This window comes from Capra hircus, chromosome 10, assembly GCF_001704415.2.
Source record: "Capra hircus breed San Clemente chromosome 10, ASM170441v1, whole genome shotgun sequence".
NCBI classification, from domain to species: domain Eukaryota; kingdom Metazoa; phylum Chordata; class Mammalia; order Artiodactyla; family Bovidae; genus Capra; species Capra hircus.
Window position 1 is genome coordinate 57,186,753 of NC_030817.1, and position 18,925 is coordinate 57,205,677.

At 40.4% G+C, this 18,925-nt stretch overlaps 1 protein-coding gene across 1 annotated transcript in view; it reads left to right on the forward strand.

Annotated features, from left to right (window-relative positions):
• SNX1 (sorting nexin 1) overlaps positions 868 to 18,925 on the forward strand; it is a 38,574-nt gene continuing 20,516 nt past the window's right edge. The window contains exons 1-4 of the mRNA XM_005685846.3: positions 868 to 1,134; positions 13,560 to 13,671; positions 17,508 to 17,635; positions 18,177 to 18,243. Coding sequence (XP_005685903.2) covers positions 976 to 1,134; positions 13,560 to 13,671; positions 17,508 to 17,635; positions 18,177 to 18,243 — 466 coding nt within the window. The 5' untranslated portion in view covers positions 868 to 975. The remainder of the gene's footprint in view (positions 1,135 to 13,559; positions 13,672 to 17,507; positions 17,636 to 18,176; positions 18,244 to 18,925) is intronic.

Consider the following 18,925-nt stretch of genomic DNA (forward strand, 5'->3'; position numbering starts at 1 on the left):
ATCGAGTTGGTGATGCCATCCAGCCATCTCATCCTCTGTTGTCCCCTTCTCCTCCTGCCCCAAATCCCCCCCAGCATCAGAGTCTTTTCCAAGGAGTCAACTCTTCGCACCACGTGGCCAAAGTATTGGAGTTTCAGCTTTAGCATCAGTTCTTCCATTGAACACTGAGGACTGATCTCTTTTAGAATGGACTGGTTGGATCTCCTTGCAGTCCAAGGGACTCTCAAGAGTCTTCAACACCACAGTTCAAAAGCATCAATTCTTCAGCGCTCAGCTTTCTTCACAGTCCAACTCTCACATCCATACATGACCACTGGAAAAACCATAGCCTTGACTAGATGGACCTTTGTTGGCAAAACAACGTCTCTGCTTTTGAATATGCTATCTAGGTTGGTCATGCTGTCTAGGTTGGTCATAGCTTTTCTTCCAAGGAGGAAGCGTCTTTTAGTTTCACGGCTGCGGTCACCATCTACAGTGATTTTTGGAGCCCAAGAAAATAGTCTTTGACTGTTTCCATTGTTTTCCCATCTCTTTGCCATGAAGTGATGGGACCTGGATGCTATGATCTTAGTTTTTTGAATGCGGAGTTTTAAGCCAGCTTTTTCACTCTCCTCTTTCACTTTCATCAGGAAGCTCTAGTTCCTCTGCGTTTTCTGCCAAAAGGGTGGTGTCATCTGCATATCTGAGGTTATTGATATTTCTCCGGGCAATCTTGATTCCAGCCTACCTAGTCCTTTTTTCCTGCTCTTCTGCCACCTGGTTAGAATCATCTAGGGCTCGGATTGGCTGGGCAGGAGCCGCCGGCCAGCCCCGCCCCGCCCCCAGTCTGAAGGCCTCGCCCCCGCGCCCCCCTCCTCCCGGCGCGTCCCTCGGGGCTAGTGGCTGCCATCCCCGTTAGCTCCGCTGGAACGCTGTGCTCGCGGTCCTATCTCTCTATAAAGTTGTTGTTGCGGCTTCCGCCGCGGGTGGAGGAAGATGGCGTCGGGTGGTGGTGGCTGTAGCGCTTCGGAGAGACTCCCTCCGCCCTTCCCCGGCCTGGAGCCGGAGTCCAAGGGGGCGGTCGGGGGCTCAGAACCCGAAGCCGGGGACAGCGACACCGAGGGGGAGGATATTTTCACCGGCGCCGCGGCTGTCGTGAGTTCTCACCCTTCGGGGCAGGTGGGGGAGCGCCCCGAAAGGAAAGAGAGGCTAAGCGAGGCTCGGGGAGGCTGGGCAGAGCGGGCCTGGCAAGACCTTGCGTTGGTGACAGTAGTCGTGGCTTGGGTTCTAGATGAACACGGAGACGGAGGACCTTGGCTTCCCCACTCCTGGGCGGACAGTGAGAAGTGAGGGGTGTGGTGGCTTCTCAGCAGAGATCCCGGACAGCTAAGAGCTGCCAAGGCAGGCATTTGGCCCTGCCGTGTGGTGACCCCACGGACCCACGGGGCTGTTTTGCTGGTGGTTTCCTGCTCAGCTGATTTAATAGCTCAAAATAAGGGAATGGGGTGCTGACTTTTCTTTCCCTTGCCTTACTGTACCAAGGATGGATGAATGGTGTTATCTGGAGTTGCCCAGGATAGTGACCTGTCCACAAATCCTTGCCTTAGCTCAGTTTGTTGTTCTTTAGTCGCCAAGTCGTGTCTGACTCTTTGAGACCCTATGAACTGTATCCAGCCAGGCTCCTCTGTCCATGGGATTTCCCAGGCAAGAATATTGGAGTGAGTTACTATTTCTTTCTCCAGGGGATCTTCCTGACCCAGGGATCAAACCCTCTTCTCCTGCATTGTCAGGTGGATTCTTTACCCCTGAGGCATCAGGGAAGTCCCCTTTAGCTCATTGTGTGTGTTTGTGCTCAGTCCTTGACTCAGTAGTTACCAGTTATTACTAAAGGTCCTTTCTGGATATTTATCTATGAGAATTAGGTTGACTCCTTTGATCTCCAGGAAAATTCTGCCAGATGTTGGTTGAAAATAAGGTCCTGCCACGTAAATCACTACATAGAGAGAGAAAGCTCTGTCTCTTGTAAAGGGATGTGTGTTTAAGTACCTCACTGGGAGCAAATCTGTAAATGCAAGGAAGAAATGGTGTTTTTCATAGTAGTATCTGGGTGTTAGGTATTTGGAAAAACTAATCTTTATATGTGGAATGCGGAAATCAGTACAGTAATCAGTTCTGGAACCAGTGGAGATGTTTGGGTCTGTTTTATGAAGAATACTGACTCATATTGTTTGGTACAGTTAGTTCCATCCAGGTTGAAAACTTCTTCAGTGCTAGGAGTGAATTTACGTGTTTTTTTAATCTTGGATATTTCTTATATTCACAGTAGCTACACAGTATGAGAATGAGTAAACAGCTTTAAATTCTTTATAGGCATGCATCTGAGAAATTTGAGGCTTGTCTCATGTTAGAAAAAGTTTGTTTCATCGCAGGACCTTCTGGGATAATTAAGAGGCTTCCCTCGTGGCTCAGAGGTTAAAACGTCTGCCTCCAATGTGGGAGACCTGGGTTTGATCCCTGGGTCGGAAAGACCCCCTGGAGAAGGAAATGGCACCCCACTCCAGTATTCTTGCCTGGAGAATCCCATGGACGGAGGAGCCTGGTAGGCTACAGTCCACGGGGTCACAAAGAGTCGGACACGACTGAGCGACTTCACTTACTTACATGCACTGATTTAGGAATTAAGTTCATAATCCCATCTAAAAAGTATTTGCTGATGCTAATATAACAACTCAAACTATCTAATGAAGTCTCTGTTATTCCAAGAAATAACCTTTGCTGCTAATTTAGTTGTTTTCTATCCCATTTAAAACAAATCTTTAGTCTATTCCTTTAGTAATTCTGTCATAAACCATGAAGAATTTTCTCATATCAGCCACTGTTGATAACTGCTGGGCTGGTAGATAAACTGAACATCTAAAAATTGATACTCTGGCCTTGAAAGTGATTGGTCACATAGGCAAATGATATTATTTTTCAAAAAAGACCCTGGAAGGATGTAGTGTTATTTTTCTGAAGTTCTCTAAGTTCAAGAGATTGTTATTTGATTGATCTCACCAGGTTACTTCCCAGAGTTACTGATATTTCTGTCTCCTAACACAGTGAAAATACTTTGCATAATTTTCATCTAAGGGAAGGAGGAGGGGGTCAGAGTGAACTTGTTCTACCACAGAAAGTCAAATTATTTTTTATTTAGATTTTGATCCAGGAAAATTGAGTTGCTGAGGGACCTAAAATGCTACCTATAAATAATTTATTTTAGCAGCCTGTCCTGAAGTTAATCTTCAGGAATCCAAGACCCCAAGATTCCTCACCAGTTAGGGTGTTAAATAGTCATTAATACAGATTATATTATAATAGAGGCTTTACTTGTGAACCAGTGTGAGGAGATGGATTGCAGTGCTTCTGTATCTTAAAATCGTTGAAAAATAAACTAATAAAGTGGGCCTGAAGGCTGATTTAAGTCTAGACTCTGTTACTTGCTGGCTTAAACTTGCACAGGATACTTATTTACTCTGTACAGTTTTCTCATGTGTAAAATGTGAATAGTCAGAGTATTTACCTCCACCATTATTATGAGGATTAAATTAGAATACCTGTAAAACACATAGAACAGTTGAGCATTTTGTAAACTGGAATTACTTGAATTAAAAAACTCACAAAATCTAATAATGGATTAGAAAAGTTAAGCCTAAAAATGATTAGTATCAAACTAGTAATAAGATTGATTTGATTAAAAGCCGTCAAAGTAGGCATATAATGACTTCAGTGGCATCTTACTGATTTAAGTTTATCTTCATACTGTGTTTTATTGCATGTTGGAGGCGAAGAAAGGAGCACTGAAGAATTGAGAAGCTGAGGCATGTAAATTTTAAAACTCATTTATGGTATGCATGTGATTTCCTGGACATTGATGTAACAGCTGCTGCTGTTAATCATCCCATCTGCTCTCTTTTAGAGCCCAAGAGGCTTTGTTAATTCAGTAATAAAAATATGGTTTGATTTATAACTGAAGGAGCTGCCCATGATATGCATTTTAGGATATACAAACCATTTATTTGAATGGGAGGTGTGCAAACTTAGTCGCTCAGTCATCTTTGGGACCCTTCAGACTGTAGCCCGCCAGGCCTCTCTGTCCTTGGGATTTTTTGGCGAATACTGGAGTGGGTATCTGTTTCTTCCTCCAGGGGATAGTCCCAACTAAGGGATGGAACTCGAGTCTCCTGTGTCTCCTGCATTGCAGAAGGATTCTTTACCCACTGAGCCATCTGGGAAGCCCATAGACTGGAGTTAAAAGAATTATTAAAACAAATCTGAAATCATTGTCTTAAACCTGAAAACCAGCTTGGGGAAGGTCTGATTCTTAAGAATACCTAAGGCCTTACCTTCTTTATGCCTCTTACTTTGTGGTCTTAGGAATAAAATGGTCTAAAATTCTAAATATGTTACCTGAGTCTTTGGACCTGAATCTAGATATGTATTGATTTGGTTAAAACTTTCTTAGTTCTAGAAAAGGGTTAATTTTTTCTTTAGTAAAAGGAGAGACTAAATTGGAGCCACCCTTTGGGTCTCCTAACTCTTAAAATTATTATATAGAAACACTAAATGGCATACATATTTTTACATCTCATTTGACCTCACTGGTCTTATTTGCATACGGCATCTGGTCCCATCACTTCATGGGAAATACATGGGGAAACAGTGGAAACAGTGTCAGACTTTATTTTTTTGGGCTCCAAAATCACTGCAGATGGTGATTGCAGCCATGAAATTAAAAGACGCTTACTTCTTGGAAGGAAAGTTATGACCAACCTAGATAGCATATTCAAAAGCAGAGACGTTGTTTTGCCAACAAAGGTCCATCTAGTCAAGGCTATGGTTTTTCCAGTGGTCATGTATGGATGTGAGAGTTGGACTGTGAAGAAAGCTGAGCGCCGAAGAATTGATGCTTTTGAACTATGGTGTTGAGAGTCCCTTGGACTGCAAGGAGATCCAACCAGTCCATTCTAAAAAAGATCAGTCCTGGGTGTTCTATGAAAGAACTGATGCTAAAGCTGAAACTCCAATACTTTGGCCACCTGATGCGAAGAGTTGACTCCTTGGAAAAGACTCTGATGCTGGGAGCGATTTGGGGCAGGAAGAGAAAGGGATGACAGAGGATGAGATGGCTGGATGGCACCACCAACTCGATGGACATGAGTTTGAGTGAACTCCGGGAGTCGGTGATGGACAGGGAGGCCTGGGGTGCTGCGATTCATGGGGTTGCAAAGAATCGGACATGACTGAGCGGCTGAACTGAAACCTGAATGATAAAATTGAAATAAGTTCTTTATCTGCCCTTCCAGAAGTTCTGATATGCCCATCTCTTTTTAGCAATATGTCAAGATCACCATTAGACTTGCCCTCCAAATAAGAGAACTATGAACAGCCTTGCTCATACTGAGAAAATGGAGGAAAACAGATTAATGATATCCTCCGTTCAAATGTTGGCAAATTTGGTGACTTCTTTGTTTGATGATTTATTATACCAGTTAGATTTTCCTCACCACTCTTACTCTTAAATTGAAACCCTCATAATTAGAGAAATGGCCAAAAAAAAAAAAAAGAAAAGAAATAAGATAGAGACAGAATAGCAAGAGATTCGAAAAGTCATATCTTAAAAAAGATTGCTTTTGGCTAATCAAGACTTATTTACATATTCCCACTGGTGTTTAAGACTAAAGAACAGTATCACTTGGCTTTTATTGGTAGTCAGAAGTCAAGGATAACAGCTAGCTTCTGATTGACAATGTTTTATGGGCTGCAGAGAATTGTATAAACCAAAGTTATATATTAACATTTAGACAAAATAGGACATGGTGTTTTCAGAATCCAGTCCTACCTGTATGATCAATATACATGTATCCCTGGGGGAATCATGGTATAAAACACAACAAAAATTTATCATTGTGACCATTTAAAATTGTATACTTTAGCAGTGTTAAGTATACTCACATCTGTGTGAAACAGATCTCCTGTAGTTCTGAAATTCTGTACCTGTTAAGTAATTAACACCCTTCACCCCTCTCCCCTCAGCCCCTGGTAACCCCATTCTCCTTTCTGTTTCTATGAATTAGACTGATTTAGATAACCTCATATAAGTAGAATCATACAGTATTTGTCTTTTTATTACTGCCTTATTTCACTTGGCACAGTATCCTCAGGATTCATCCATGTTGTAACATGTATCGTAATTTCCTTCCTTTTTTTAAGGCTGAATAATATTCCATCAAATGTGTTTAACACATTTTTGTTTATCCAAACATCCCCTGGTAGACATGTGGGTTACTTCTACCTTTTGGCTCTTGTGAGTAGTGCTGCTGTGGGTGTGCAGATATCTCTTTGAGACCCTGCTTTTTGTTCTTTCAGATATGTGTACTCAGAAGTGGGTTTGTTGGATCATAAAGTAGTTCTATTTTTAAGCTTTTGAGGAACCTCCATACTGTTTTCCATCGCAGTTGCACCATTTTACAATCTTGGCTCTTTTTTAAAACCAGATTATTTCCTTTAGAGTACTTATAGGATAACTTTTTTAGATCTGGATGTACTTTGGTAGATTCATTAAAAGCCCTAAGGAAATCAATAGTTTGGCTGGCAATATTTTAATTCTTTGTTTGCAAAATATATGATGGCTATTCCCAAAGGTGTAACATGTCTTGAGTAAGTTTCTTGATGCTATCTCTTCTCTGTTCCTAATCAGACTTCTGAAAATTAATCTATACAACAGTATGTTTTAAAACAGATTTGTTGCTTTGTTGCTTTAGCTAATGGTATAGTCATTTATGACTAATATTAGTAAGCAGCCATGGGTAAGTGTCCATCTAGTGTGTGGTATTTTCTATAAACATGTTGTCTCAAACACTTTATTTTTGGAACTGACATCACATCAGGTGGTCAGATCTGATCAGAAGTCGAAATTACACATTTTCCACACAGGTCTGATACAGATGCCCCTCTTGGAAAATCAGTAACTGGTGTTATGGCTAAAGATTCATTTTAATGCTCAGCTCAAATTGTAAACTTCTAGTAAGTTTCTGAAGTACATAGACTCATTGGTTTCAATCATAGACTAGTACTAGCAGTTAGCTTTCAAGATTATGGAGGAGAAGCTAACAAAAGTAGTTATAAAGTACTTTTGGAGGAAAGAGCATGAGAGAAGACTTTTGAAAATGACTGATAAGAACCCAGGATGGCAGAGGATGAAATGGTTGGATGATGTCACTGACTTGATGAACAGGAGTCTGAGCAAGCTCTGGGAGTTGGTGATGGACAGGGAACCCAGGCGTGCTGCAGTTCATGGGGTTGCAAAGAGTTGGACAGGACTGAGCCACAGAACTGAGTAAGAAACCAACTTAAAATTTATTTAAAATTAGAGTTTAGGGCTTATGCAAGAAGCAACAAGGTTGCAATCTGACTTCTAGTTTCTGTAGGGAGTTGCTGCCCCTTTGCTTATTCAGATATCAAGGTAGTTCTAGTGTCTTGTCTTGGCCTCTTGCTGTTTGGTTGGTTGGCAGGGGAGAGAGGAAAAAGAGCACTCTAATTTCTCTCCTTTGGCCATCAAAGCTTCTCAGCCCTCTTTAGTAATTGCTGGCATAAGTAAATCATGATTTGTTTATAGTTACTAGAGCAAGTAGCCGTAAGTATCTCATTTCCGGGAAAAGCCTGTTGCTCAACTTTTTCTGGCTTATATTTTTGCTTAGTCAAATGGACAGCTGGGGCTTCATTTTGCTTTCAGAGCAGATTTGAACTGGATTCGTTTTGCTTTTTCAGTTTAGAAGCTAATGTACCATTAGTACTCTGATCCTTCTGCAATTTTGGGCCCTTCTAAGTTATATTAGTTTGAGATCCCAAAAATTTGGTATGGAAGTTACACCAGAAGATTCAGTAGAATATCTGTAGCTATATTTTGTTATCTCATGGGTAACCTTTCACTTTGAGGTCTCCACTGCACTTGCTCATGGTTTTCCTTAACTAGCTCAGTACCCAGCCTCAGACTTAGTTACCCTTCTCGCTCCCCTTTTACATTTTCATTAGTCTTAGAGGAACTAACTCAGAGGTTCTTTATCTTTTGTATGTCATGGACTCATCAGCAGTCAAGGAAGCCTATGGACCCATCTCAAAATAATGTTTTTAAACGTATAAAATACATAATATTACACAGGAAACCAATTATACTGAAATCTAATTATCAAAACATTAAAACAATTTTATATTAGTGACATATGCTTTTTTAAAAGTGCTTTAATTAATATCTAAGGATAGGTCTAATAACTGATTTTTAAATGAAATTTTGAGGTCTATAACTATAAGATCATATAAAAATATCTAATTTCTGTTAGTTATGCTCAGGTACTGCTGCTAGTCATAATTTGTTGCCTATCTTTATAATTGAAGAAAATGCTGAATTTCAGTTAGAGGTTAATGAAAAATAAATTGTAATTTTATTCTCGTTTTAATTCATAGACCCCCTCCTGAACTCTGTGACTCAGGGACCCCAGATAAGATTCCCTACTTTAATTCCTTAAATTATGAGATGGGGTAATACTGTGAAATCATTTGGGTTAGTTGGATATTCACCCAGTTTGTAGAATAAGATGCATCAAATCCAGTGGACACTAAATGTCCATTCTCCTAAGCACAGGCACTTTTAGTGTATCTGTGCCATTTTTGAAATGTGGTGTGGAAAGGAGTCGCTACTTGTGGTAGGAATCATAACTGCCTCCTCCCCAACATGTCTACTCCTAGTCTCAGAACCTGTGAATGTTTTATATTACCAAGTAATTAAGGTTGCTAATAAGCTGATCTTGTGCTTGGTTACTTCAGACATGTCTGACTCTTTGGGACTCTGTGGACTATAGCTTGCCAGGTTCCTGTGTCCGTGGGATTCTCCAGGCAAGAATAGTGGAGTGGATTGCCATGCCCTCCAGGGGATCTTCCCAGCCCAGGGATCTCTCCTGCACTGCAGGTGAATTCTTTACTGATGCTCCACTGGGGAAACCCTGGCTGACATGAACACCGGGGAAGGCCTGGCTGACTTTAAGGGAAATTATCCCAGATTATCTGAGTAAACCCAGTGCAACAATAAGGATTCTTTAAAAATGGCAGAGACAGAGAGCGACTGCCTTCAGGCAAAAGGCACAGAGAGCTGTAGCATTTTTGCCTTTGGAAATGGAGGAAGCAGCCATCAACCCAGGAATATAGGCAGCTTCTAGAAGCTGGAAAGAGCAAGGAGACAGACTGTCCCCTCGAACCTCCAGAAAGGAATGCAGCCCTGCTACCTTGATTTTAGCCCAGTGAGACCTGTATTGACTTCCACAGAACTAGGATAAATTTGCATTGTTTAATCTGTTCAGTGTGCAGTAACTTGTCACAGCCATGATAGAAAACTAATATACTACCTCCACTTAGCTCATTTCTCCCCAGAAGTAAATGTGGCAAAAGGAACAGTATCCATGATTCCAGGGTAATTTTTAAAGACTTAATGGCTGCCGTAGTTTCTGAGGTTGACTTATTCCTAGTTGTCCTTGTCACACCATTCTGTAGCTCCATCTTGCCTTAACTAAATTATCCTAATTTTTCCATTGGAAAGTGAATATATACCCTTGTTCTCCAGAAGTGCTGTTACCAGAGTTTTATTATATGGATTCATCCACTAAATGCTATTGAGAATTTCAACTATATGACCCTTCTGCAGTCCCTGGAATGTAAAGCAGCAGTTCTTCCTGGAGCAAAGAGCACATGAGGAAGAATTACAACTAGTTAACATATTGAAGAATAGAGACATTACTTTGCCAACAAAGATCCGTCTAGTCAAGGCTATGGTTTTTCCACTGGTCATGTATGGATGTGAGAGTTGGACTGTGAAGAAGGCTGAGCGCCAAAGAATTGATGCTTTTGAACTGTGGTGTTGGAGAAGACTCTTGACAGTCCCTTGGACTGCAAGGAGATCCAACCAGTCCATCCTAAAGGAGATCAGTCCTGGGTGTTCTTTGGAAGGAATGATGCTAAAGCTGAAACTCCAGTACTTTGGCCACCTCATGCGAAGAGTTGACTCATTGGAAAAGACTCTGATGCTGGGAGGGATTGGGGGCAGGAGGAGAAGGGGACGACACAGGATGAGATGGCTGGATGGCGTCACTGACTCGATGGACGTGAGTCTGAGTGAACTCCGGGAGATGGTGATGGACAGGGAGGCCTGGCATGCTGTGATTCATGGGGTTGCAAAGAGTCGGACACGACTGAGCGACTGAACTGAAATGAACCTGTACAGAGGAGACCTGGAATCACAGCAGTACTTGGCAGGAATGAATGACTGTGTCAGCTCTGAGGGACAGGAACCCACATCTGTCCTTCCCTGAACTAAGAAATTGTATTAGTAGCCTGAGCCTCATGGTTTGAAGCTGGTAATTGGCAAGGAATACCTGTTTTCTCTTAACAGAAGTGCTCTCTTGCTGGCAGATCTTTCTAGGGCCTCTCTGAGAATTAGGATTAGGCTGTCTTGTAATTATAAACAGAAGCACTTGAACTTTTTTAAACAGACTTATCAGTAGAACCACCGGCCGGAGTTAACAGCCAGAGTCAGCAACCATTGAATATTCTAGACTAGGATTCTGTCACTAAAAGAAAGAATGCTTCCTTTATTAAGAAAAAGAGGGGAGTGGGCAGGGTAAGTAGGCAGATCCATTCTTTGGCTTTGTTAACTACATCATAAGCAAACTATATTCATCACAGAAAACAGTCTTATCTCTTGCCTAGAAATTTAACCCCCTTCAGAGTTTTGTGACTTATTGACTATTAAGAGATTTTATGGGTTATAAAGCAAGCCTTATTTTTAGTATTGATTTTGCCACTCTGTAATCAGTGTGCTTCTGCCCCACAAAATGAGTCTGTGAATCTGTTCTGTTTTGTAAATAAGTTCATTTGTATCATATTTTTAGATTCCACATATAAGTGATACTATGTTTGTCTTTGTCTATCTTACTTCACTTAGTATGAAGATCTGTAAGTCCATCCAATATGGTCAAGTATTCTTTGTATATATTTGTCTCATCTTGTTTACCCATTTACTTGTTGATGGACATCTAGGTTGCTTCCATGTCTTGGCTATTGTATATAGTGCTGCTATGAACATTGAGGGGAGGATGTATTTTCAAATTAGAGTTTTCTTTGGGTTTATGCCCAGGAGTGGGATTGCTGGATCGTATTGCAACTCTATTTTTAGGTCTTCTAGGAATCTCTGTACTGTTCTCCATAGTTGCTGCATCAATTTACATTCCCGCCAACGTTGTAGGAGGGTTCCATTTTCTCTACACCGCTCCAGATTTGTTCTTTGTAGACTCTTTCGTGATGGCCCTGTGAGCAGTGTGAGGCAATATCTCATAGTTTCGATTCACATTTTTCTAAAAATTAGTGACGTAGAGCACCTTTTCACGTGCTTGTTGGCAATCTGTATGTCCTTTTAGAGCTTCTGCCCACTCTTTGATTGAGTTTCTTTAAAATTTTTTTTTTTTTTTTTTTTTTAAATTTTTGGCTGCATCAAGTCTTAGCTGCAGTGATCGGGCTTCTCTCTAGTTGTGGCATGCTGACTTGTTGCCCTGCTGCATGTGGGATCTTGGGTCCCCAGCCAGGAATCGAACCCACATCCCCTGCACTGGAAGGCGGACTATTAACCACTGGACCACCAGGAAAGTTCCGGGTTGCTTGTTTTTGTTGTTGTTATTGAGTTGTATGAGCTATTTATATATTTTAGAAATTATGCCCTTGTTGGTCTAATCATTTGCAAATATTTTCTCCCAGACAGCTGTTCTACCATTACTCCAGAAATGTTCCTAATCTTTAAACTTCCAAGTTTAGCTGGTAAATCAGAAATGGAAAGCTGATTTTATTCATCTCCATGTCACAAGAATGGGTTCTTCTAGGTGTTGTTTAAAAGGGGTAAAGTCTAACCAGTGCTTTTCCTCTTGCTTTAGTCTCTCTGGTGAGCTATTAGTAAACTACATTGACATACATATATTCTTAATGTATCCTGAGGTTTTGCCTCTCCTAGATCTCCATCTTGAGGCAACTGGTATTAGTGGAACTGAATTAAAAGAAGTCAGATGGGTTTTCATGAGATTCCCTTTACTCTACCAGAGCATGTATAGGAGAGAAGTGTGTATGTAAGAAAGCAGTTGGCAACATAAGAGGCAGAAGGGAAGTGTGGGGTTTGGTTTTGGTAGATGTCTGTGTCTCTACAGTGATTTTTTTTGGTTGTCTTTAAGATTGTGGAAGCAGCTAGAAGAGAGAATCAGTGTCTCTAACAGAATTGGTAACATTTAAGCATATACAACTAAAAGCTCATTAAATTTTATTACCGTGAACAATTTGAGTAGAAATGTTGTTTGCTAGTATCGATCTATGTATTGGTTGCAGTTTCTTTCCCTGAGGGTGGCACTAATACTGGGATAGAGCTGTTGGCATGGCAAATTCACAGCACCCAATAAATTTGTCATTTCACTTCATCTGGTCAGAAAGGGCCTGTTTCCAAGGAACAAACGCCCTCAGATTTGTTAAGGAAGTATTTCATAAAAGATCCCTCAAGTCAGGTCTTTTAACTGATTTGGCCTTGGGGTCTGACTTCAAAACTTTCTAGTATGACACCATGGCTTTTGAAGCCAGATTCCCAGCTTTTTGTTCATTTTCTACACAATCCAGCTTTGTTCACTCTGGTACCGGTCTGGGGCCTCACCCCACCCTTGTTTGTAGCTGATCACTGAGCTTTTGATAAAAGCCATGGACTGACTGTATTTTCACCAGGTGCCCATTGGCTAAGTGTGGCTGGTTTTTCTTCTGCTAGCCTAACATGAGTGGTTGAAAATTGTTTCTCTATAAGTTAAGGATGAAAAGATGAGTTATATTTACAAATAACATTAGACCTAAAATGTTACACCTTCATATGCCTGTGAGGAGGGTTGGTAATGTCCACACAATTGGGCGTCAGTGAATGGTTCAGCTAAGGCCACAAAGTAAGTCAGGATCAGAGCTTGAATTCTGGACCTTAGTGTGATATCCTGGACACTAGATTGTGCCCCATCAGCATTTGAAAGAGTAAAAGTCATCAACTGAGGTTCTTTTGAAAATTATCTGTGTATACACATACCCACATTGGCATCATGTGCCTTGGGGTAGGGCAGTTAAGCAGGGTTATAGTGTTAGAAATTAACACTAAAATGTATGAGTTTATTTTAGCTGTGATCACTCAGGCCAGTTACATCACTAGTAACCATCTGCTGCTTATTGAACTAGCTGACTAGTGATCCTGTCTTCCCCTAAAAACCTGGCGGAGCAACTGAGGGATACATCAGAAGTCACTTTCTAGGTTTGTTTGTTTGGGGGTTTTTTTTGCCTATGGTGAACAGCTTGTAGGATTTTAGTTCACTGGTCAGGGATCAAACCCACATCCCCTGCAGTAGAAGCACGAAGTCTCAACCAGTAGACCACCAGGGAAGTCCTCTAGGCTTGTTTTTAATGGTACTATTTTATTCAGAGTATTTCTTTGTTTTCAGAGTAAGCCCCAGTCTCCAAAGAGAATTGCTTCCCTTCTTCCCATCAACAGTGGCTCCAAAGAAAATGGGATTCATGAGGAACAAGATCAAGAGCCACAGGATCTCTTTGCAGGCAAGTATAGACTCAAAACTTAAGCTGGGAATCTTCTAACTTGCTGAATTAAAGTAAAAAGTTGTGTATATATGAGAAAGACTCTTTGTAAGATATTATTGTGGAGGATTCCAAAGGCAGCACCTGTCATCAAGATACTTACAGGTTTAGTGAGTAAAACAAATATACAGTTACTTAATTAAGTGATGTGGACTTAGAGGGGTCTGAGAGGAGACGAATGCAGTGGTTTCAGACTTTTATGACAAAGATGCATAGTAAGAAATACACTTTCTGTCATAATTCAAAATATTTATATACATATAAAATGAAATCAAAAGTTTTCACGCATGACTTGCCCTTACTATTTTCCATACAATCTGAAATTTTCTATTGTTTCTCTTTTTTAAAAATACTGTTTGCAACCCACTAAATAGCTATCACGGTTCCCCAGTGAACAACAAGCTGCAGTTTGAAAAACACTAGGACTGAGTTTCTCAGTCTTGGTTCTCTTAGCATTTTGGGCCCAATAACTTTTTGTTGAGAGGTACTCCCTGTTCTCAACAAGGTATGGTCATCCCCCACCAACCTATCCCACTCAAAGACATTCAAAGACATTTGGCAATGGTTGGAGACGTCTTCGTTTGTCACACCTGGGAGTGCTGCTGGTTTCTGCTGGGTAGAGGCTGTGGATGCTTCTAAACACCCTGTAGTACACAGACAGCTGTTCAGCAAAAGAATTAACCAGCCCAGAATGTCGGTAGTGCCCTCAGTAATAAGCGCTGGTCTACAATGATCTTGTAAGACTTTTTGAAAGAAGCAGGGTTTATGTTAGAAAAAAAGAAAGCGTGCCAATGTTTGGGCAGGGAGAATCGATAATATGGTGTGTTTAAGGGACAGTAAACTCAGCGGGCCAAAAGCAGGGGCTTCTTAGAGATACCGTGGAAGATAAGTCTGGAAATGTTTAAGAGGATTTTAGACAACAATAATAATTTGAATTTGAATTTTCATCCTAGTGTTAGTTTAGAGCCATTGGTTTAATTGAGTTTTGAGTAAGGAAAGTGAAATGGGTGAGTGATGAAAGACTGACCTGGTAGAATTATTATATAAAACGGATTGTGATGGACAAAGACTGGAGATGTCAGAAAGTGAAAGTGGCTCCATGTCCAACTTTTTGTGACCCCATGGACTATATATATAGTCCATGGAATTCTCCAGGCCAGAATACTGGAGTGGGTTAGCCTTTCCATTTTCCAGGGGATCTTCCCAACCCAGGGATTGAACCCAGGTCTCCTGCATTGCAGGTGGATTCTTTACCAGCTGAGCCACAAGGGAAGCCCGGAGATGTCAGAAGGCATCTTACAAATTAGTTCAAGGATGAAATGGTAAAGGTAATAGAAATAGGAAAGGAAAGATGAAAACTTTTCAAGAAGTGAAATCAACAAAATCTGGTATTGGTGATTAGATGTAACAATTGTACAAAAATGAAGATTAAAGACAAAGTCAAAAATTTCAAGCCCAAGGATTGGGAAGAAGATGGTACCATTTTGAGAACTACATTTTGCAGAAGAAAGTATCTTTGAGTTGGAGAGTGGGGAGAGTGAGTTTGGGTTTTAGATTTTTCAAGTTTTAAATGCAAAGGGAAATGCTCAGGAGGTGATTTAAACTATAGTAGTGTCCCTGGGGAAAGGAAGAACTGGACATATGGAAATCAGTCTCCTAGAGGTGGTGATTAAAGCTGCCATGTAAATGAGACCCTCAAAGGAGAGAATGACAAAGGAAAGAAAGAGATAAGAGGGCGGAGGGTAAGGTCTTGGGAAGACTCTCACATTTGAAGTCATTGGAAAATTAAGACATGAGAAGAGTTTAGAATAAAAAATATAAAGATTTCAAAAATTTTCCGTTGCTTTCCTCTCTGAAACTTAAGTGCCTGTTATTCTGCTAATGTTTATGTTTTAGATAAAATTTCTGGAGAAGAAATGGAAATAATAATCTAGTTATAGCACATTGCACAGAAGGTTTTTTTATCTTTGGGAACTTAACATTTATATGATTTGCCTTTTAAGGAGACCTGAAATCTTGGTGTTGACTGAATTACTCCCATGGTTGGGTTTTATATACACAACCATGTAGAAGATCTTTATTAGAGACATATTTATTTCTAATGAGGGTTCTGATTTACTTCATTCCCAGCTGTTTTCATAAGCGGCCAGTGCCTGCCTTCATTACTAAGAAAGAAACATAAGGTATCTATGGAAAGAAATACTTGCAGTGATACATTTAGTTGAGGATTCAAGTAGTTTCTCAGATGTGGAAGTTTAAATAAAATACTCTGTTATTTTCTACTTGATTAGTGGTGATCAGAATCTCTATGGTAGAATCCTATGGCTTTGCTATTACTCTTACCTAGAGTCCAGAGAAAAGGGCGCTCCAGTGGTTAGGACTCTATGCTTTCACTGCAAGGACCCAGGTGCTATTCTTGGACAGAGAACTAGGATCTCAGAAGTTGCACAGCCAAAAAAAGAGAGAGAGAGAAAACCATTGTTGATATGTGTTGTCACATGATTTTCAATTAAAAATTGGCACCTCAGGCTTCCCTGGTGGTCCCGTGGTTGAGAATCTACCTTGCAGTGCAGGGGGCACCTGTTCGATGGGAAGATCCCACATGCCTCAGGGCAGCCAAGTCCATGCACTGCAGCGGCTGAGCCTGTGCTCTAGAGCCTGTGCACCTGGAGCCCTTGCTCTGCAGCGAGAAAAGCCGCTGCGGTGAGAAGCCCAGGCACCGCAACTAGAGAGCAGCCCCTCATTCTCTGCAACAGAGAAGCCCACGTGGAGCAACAGAGACCCAGTGCAGTCAAAAATAAGGAAATAAAAACATTTCTTTAATGCACAGCTCTTCAAAAGTCTTTCAGTAGCATACTCTAATAAGCTTAAGGTTTTAAATGTTTAAGTTTTCTGTTCCATTTTCAGTCACATTTATTGGATTGCATAACTTATTTGTGTGGTGCCTGCATGATATGACTATCTTAAACATACTTTAGCTGGTTTCTTGCTTCAAATATCCTGTCATCTTAACATGTTCATTTTGCATGAATTTTTGTATGTATGTTTGCCTTTTTCCTGCTAAGAATCCTAATATGATTCCAACAGTTTGGCAACCTTGTTTATAGACAGGATTAACTTTTAATGATTATGACATTGATCTAGGACTTGGTTATGCCTTATAGACCCCTCTCTCTGGTTTCATTTTTAGCTCCAAATGAAAGTCTAGAAAAGAAAAAGAATTTTCTCTCTTTGAATTCCCTAAGGCTAGAATTGGATACGTACTGACCAGGCCAAACCCAAATGGATATTTATAGTTTTCTTTATTAAAAAGAAAAAAAATCTGAGCTGTTTAGGTTTTGAACTTCTAGCTCCATTGCTTCAAGGTGAGAGTGCCTTCTTATCATTGGTATAAGTAATTTTAATGCCTAAAAATGGTACATAGTGCTCTTTTAAAAATTCTGTCTAGAACACAAAGGGAATGAGTTGTTCTGTTTTCCCAGATAGACAAAGGCACTTCTTAAGCATGTGGTTTTGTTTTGTTTTGTTTTGTTTTTTAACAATTTTGATCAAAAAAGATTTTTAGATACTACCAAGTCTTTTTAGTCCCCTTGAACGGTGTATATTAAACATAACTTAATCTTCACAAGATGATCTAAAATTGTAATTGTGAGCAATTCATAAACTATGGTAAAACAACAGTTAGATGTGGCAAATAGTGCTTTTCCCCAGTGTTACTGTGTTTGTCTTAGGTCCATTTATTCTAGCTTACAGTTTTTCTGACTCTTTCTTCATTATAAAATATCAATTATTTTTAGATGCCACAGTGGAGCTATCCCTGGACAGCACACAAAATAATCAGAAGAAGGTGCCAGCCAAAACACTCATTTCTCTTCCTCCACAGGAGGCCACAAATTCTTCTAAGCCCCAGCCAAGCTATGAGGAGGTGAGAATTTGTGCTATTGGTCTTCTTTTGGATGTTTAGGACTGTGCTGCCAGTCTGAAGTTCAGTTGCTTGAGTTAATATTTATAACTCTTGAAGAAGACCTTTATGGTTAATGAACAGCCAGAATCCAGTAAAGGATTCTTTCCTGGGCAAAGTGTCTGTTACCCAGAGGATAGCACAGAGGCTTTCAATGATCACTAGTGATATTTAGTGTCCAAAGCTCCTATATTCAAGAGTATAGTCTCTCCCCATTCCCTCTTTAGCCTGAAAGAGGCAAGTCTTCCAAAACCTAGTAATTATTCAGTATGATCAAAATAGCATTTTAAGAGAATAGATGTAATGAAGACCTTGGATCAAGCACCAACTTAGAATCGTGGGAGTTGCTTCATTGAGATTGTTGGGAATGGACAGAGCTGAAGACTGATGTGTAGAAGGATATATCCTGGTATTATTATCTTGATGATGTGATAGTGATACAGAGTAAAATGAATAGCCTTTTTGGGGGGTATCTTACTCTCATTGTTTGTTTTCTCTTTAAAAGCTAGAGGAAGAAGAACAGGAAGACCAATTTGATTTGACAGTCGGTATAACTGATCCTGAGAAGATAGGTGAGTGTACTTGGGACCGCTATGATGTTCAGATGTGGCTGTGAGAAGCACAGTTAGCTGATTTCTAAATGGTTACCTCCAGAGCTGAACCAGCTGTGTGAAGGACTTCATCATCATCTTTCCTGTGAAACGATGCTCTTTGCTATGCTTCCAAGGCCAGAAGCAGCATTTAAGCTATTTATTTAGGCTTTTCTTGGCTTTAAGAAGAAAAATCAGAAAATTAAATACTATTCGAATCCCTTTTTAAAAACCCCACGTTGCCTTCTCCCGGAGTTGTGGAGACCATTTTATTCCCTCTTGAGATAAACTCCATGTAACCACCCTTAAAGCACATTTTAAAATTTGGAGATGCTGGATTTATTTTTCCCTTAGGACATTTGGATTTCTTGTTACATATCATTTATTATGTACTCTTGATATTCTATTAAAGTGAGGAAGTCTTCCACTCTCTCTCATAGGTAAAGATTAAAAAACACAGGTTGAATTTTGATCAAATAGAAATTAGATTTTCATAACTTTGGCCAGAACATGGATTTTTAGGACAGCCTTCCTGTGTCGCAAGTTTGTGAGACCTTTTAGTGAGCAGAGAGCAACAGGCCTCAACTTTCCTTGTTCTGGGTGTAGTCTCTGTGAGAAGAGGCTGCACAGAGCTTTTTCCTCCTATTAAGTAGGGGTGATATTT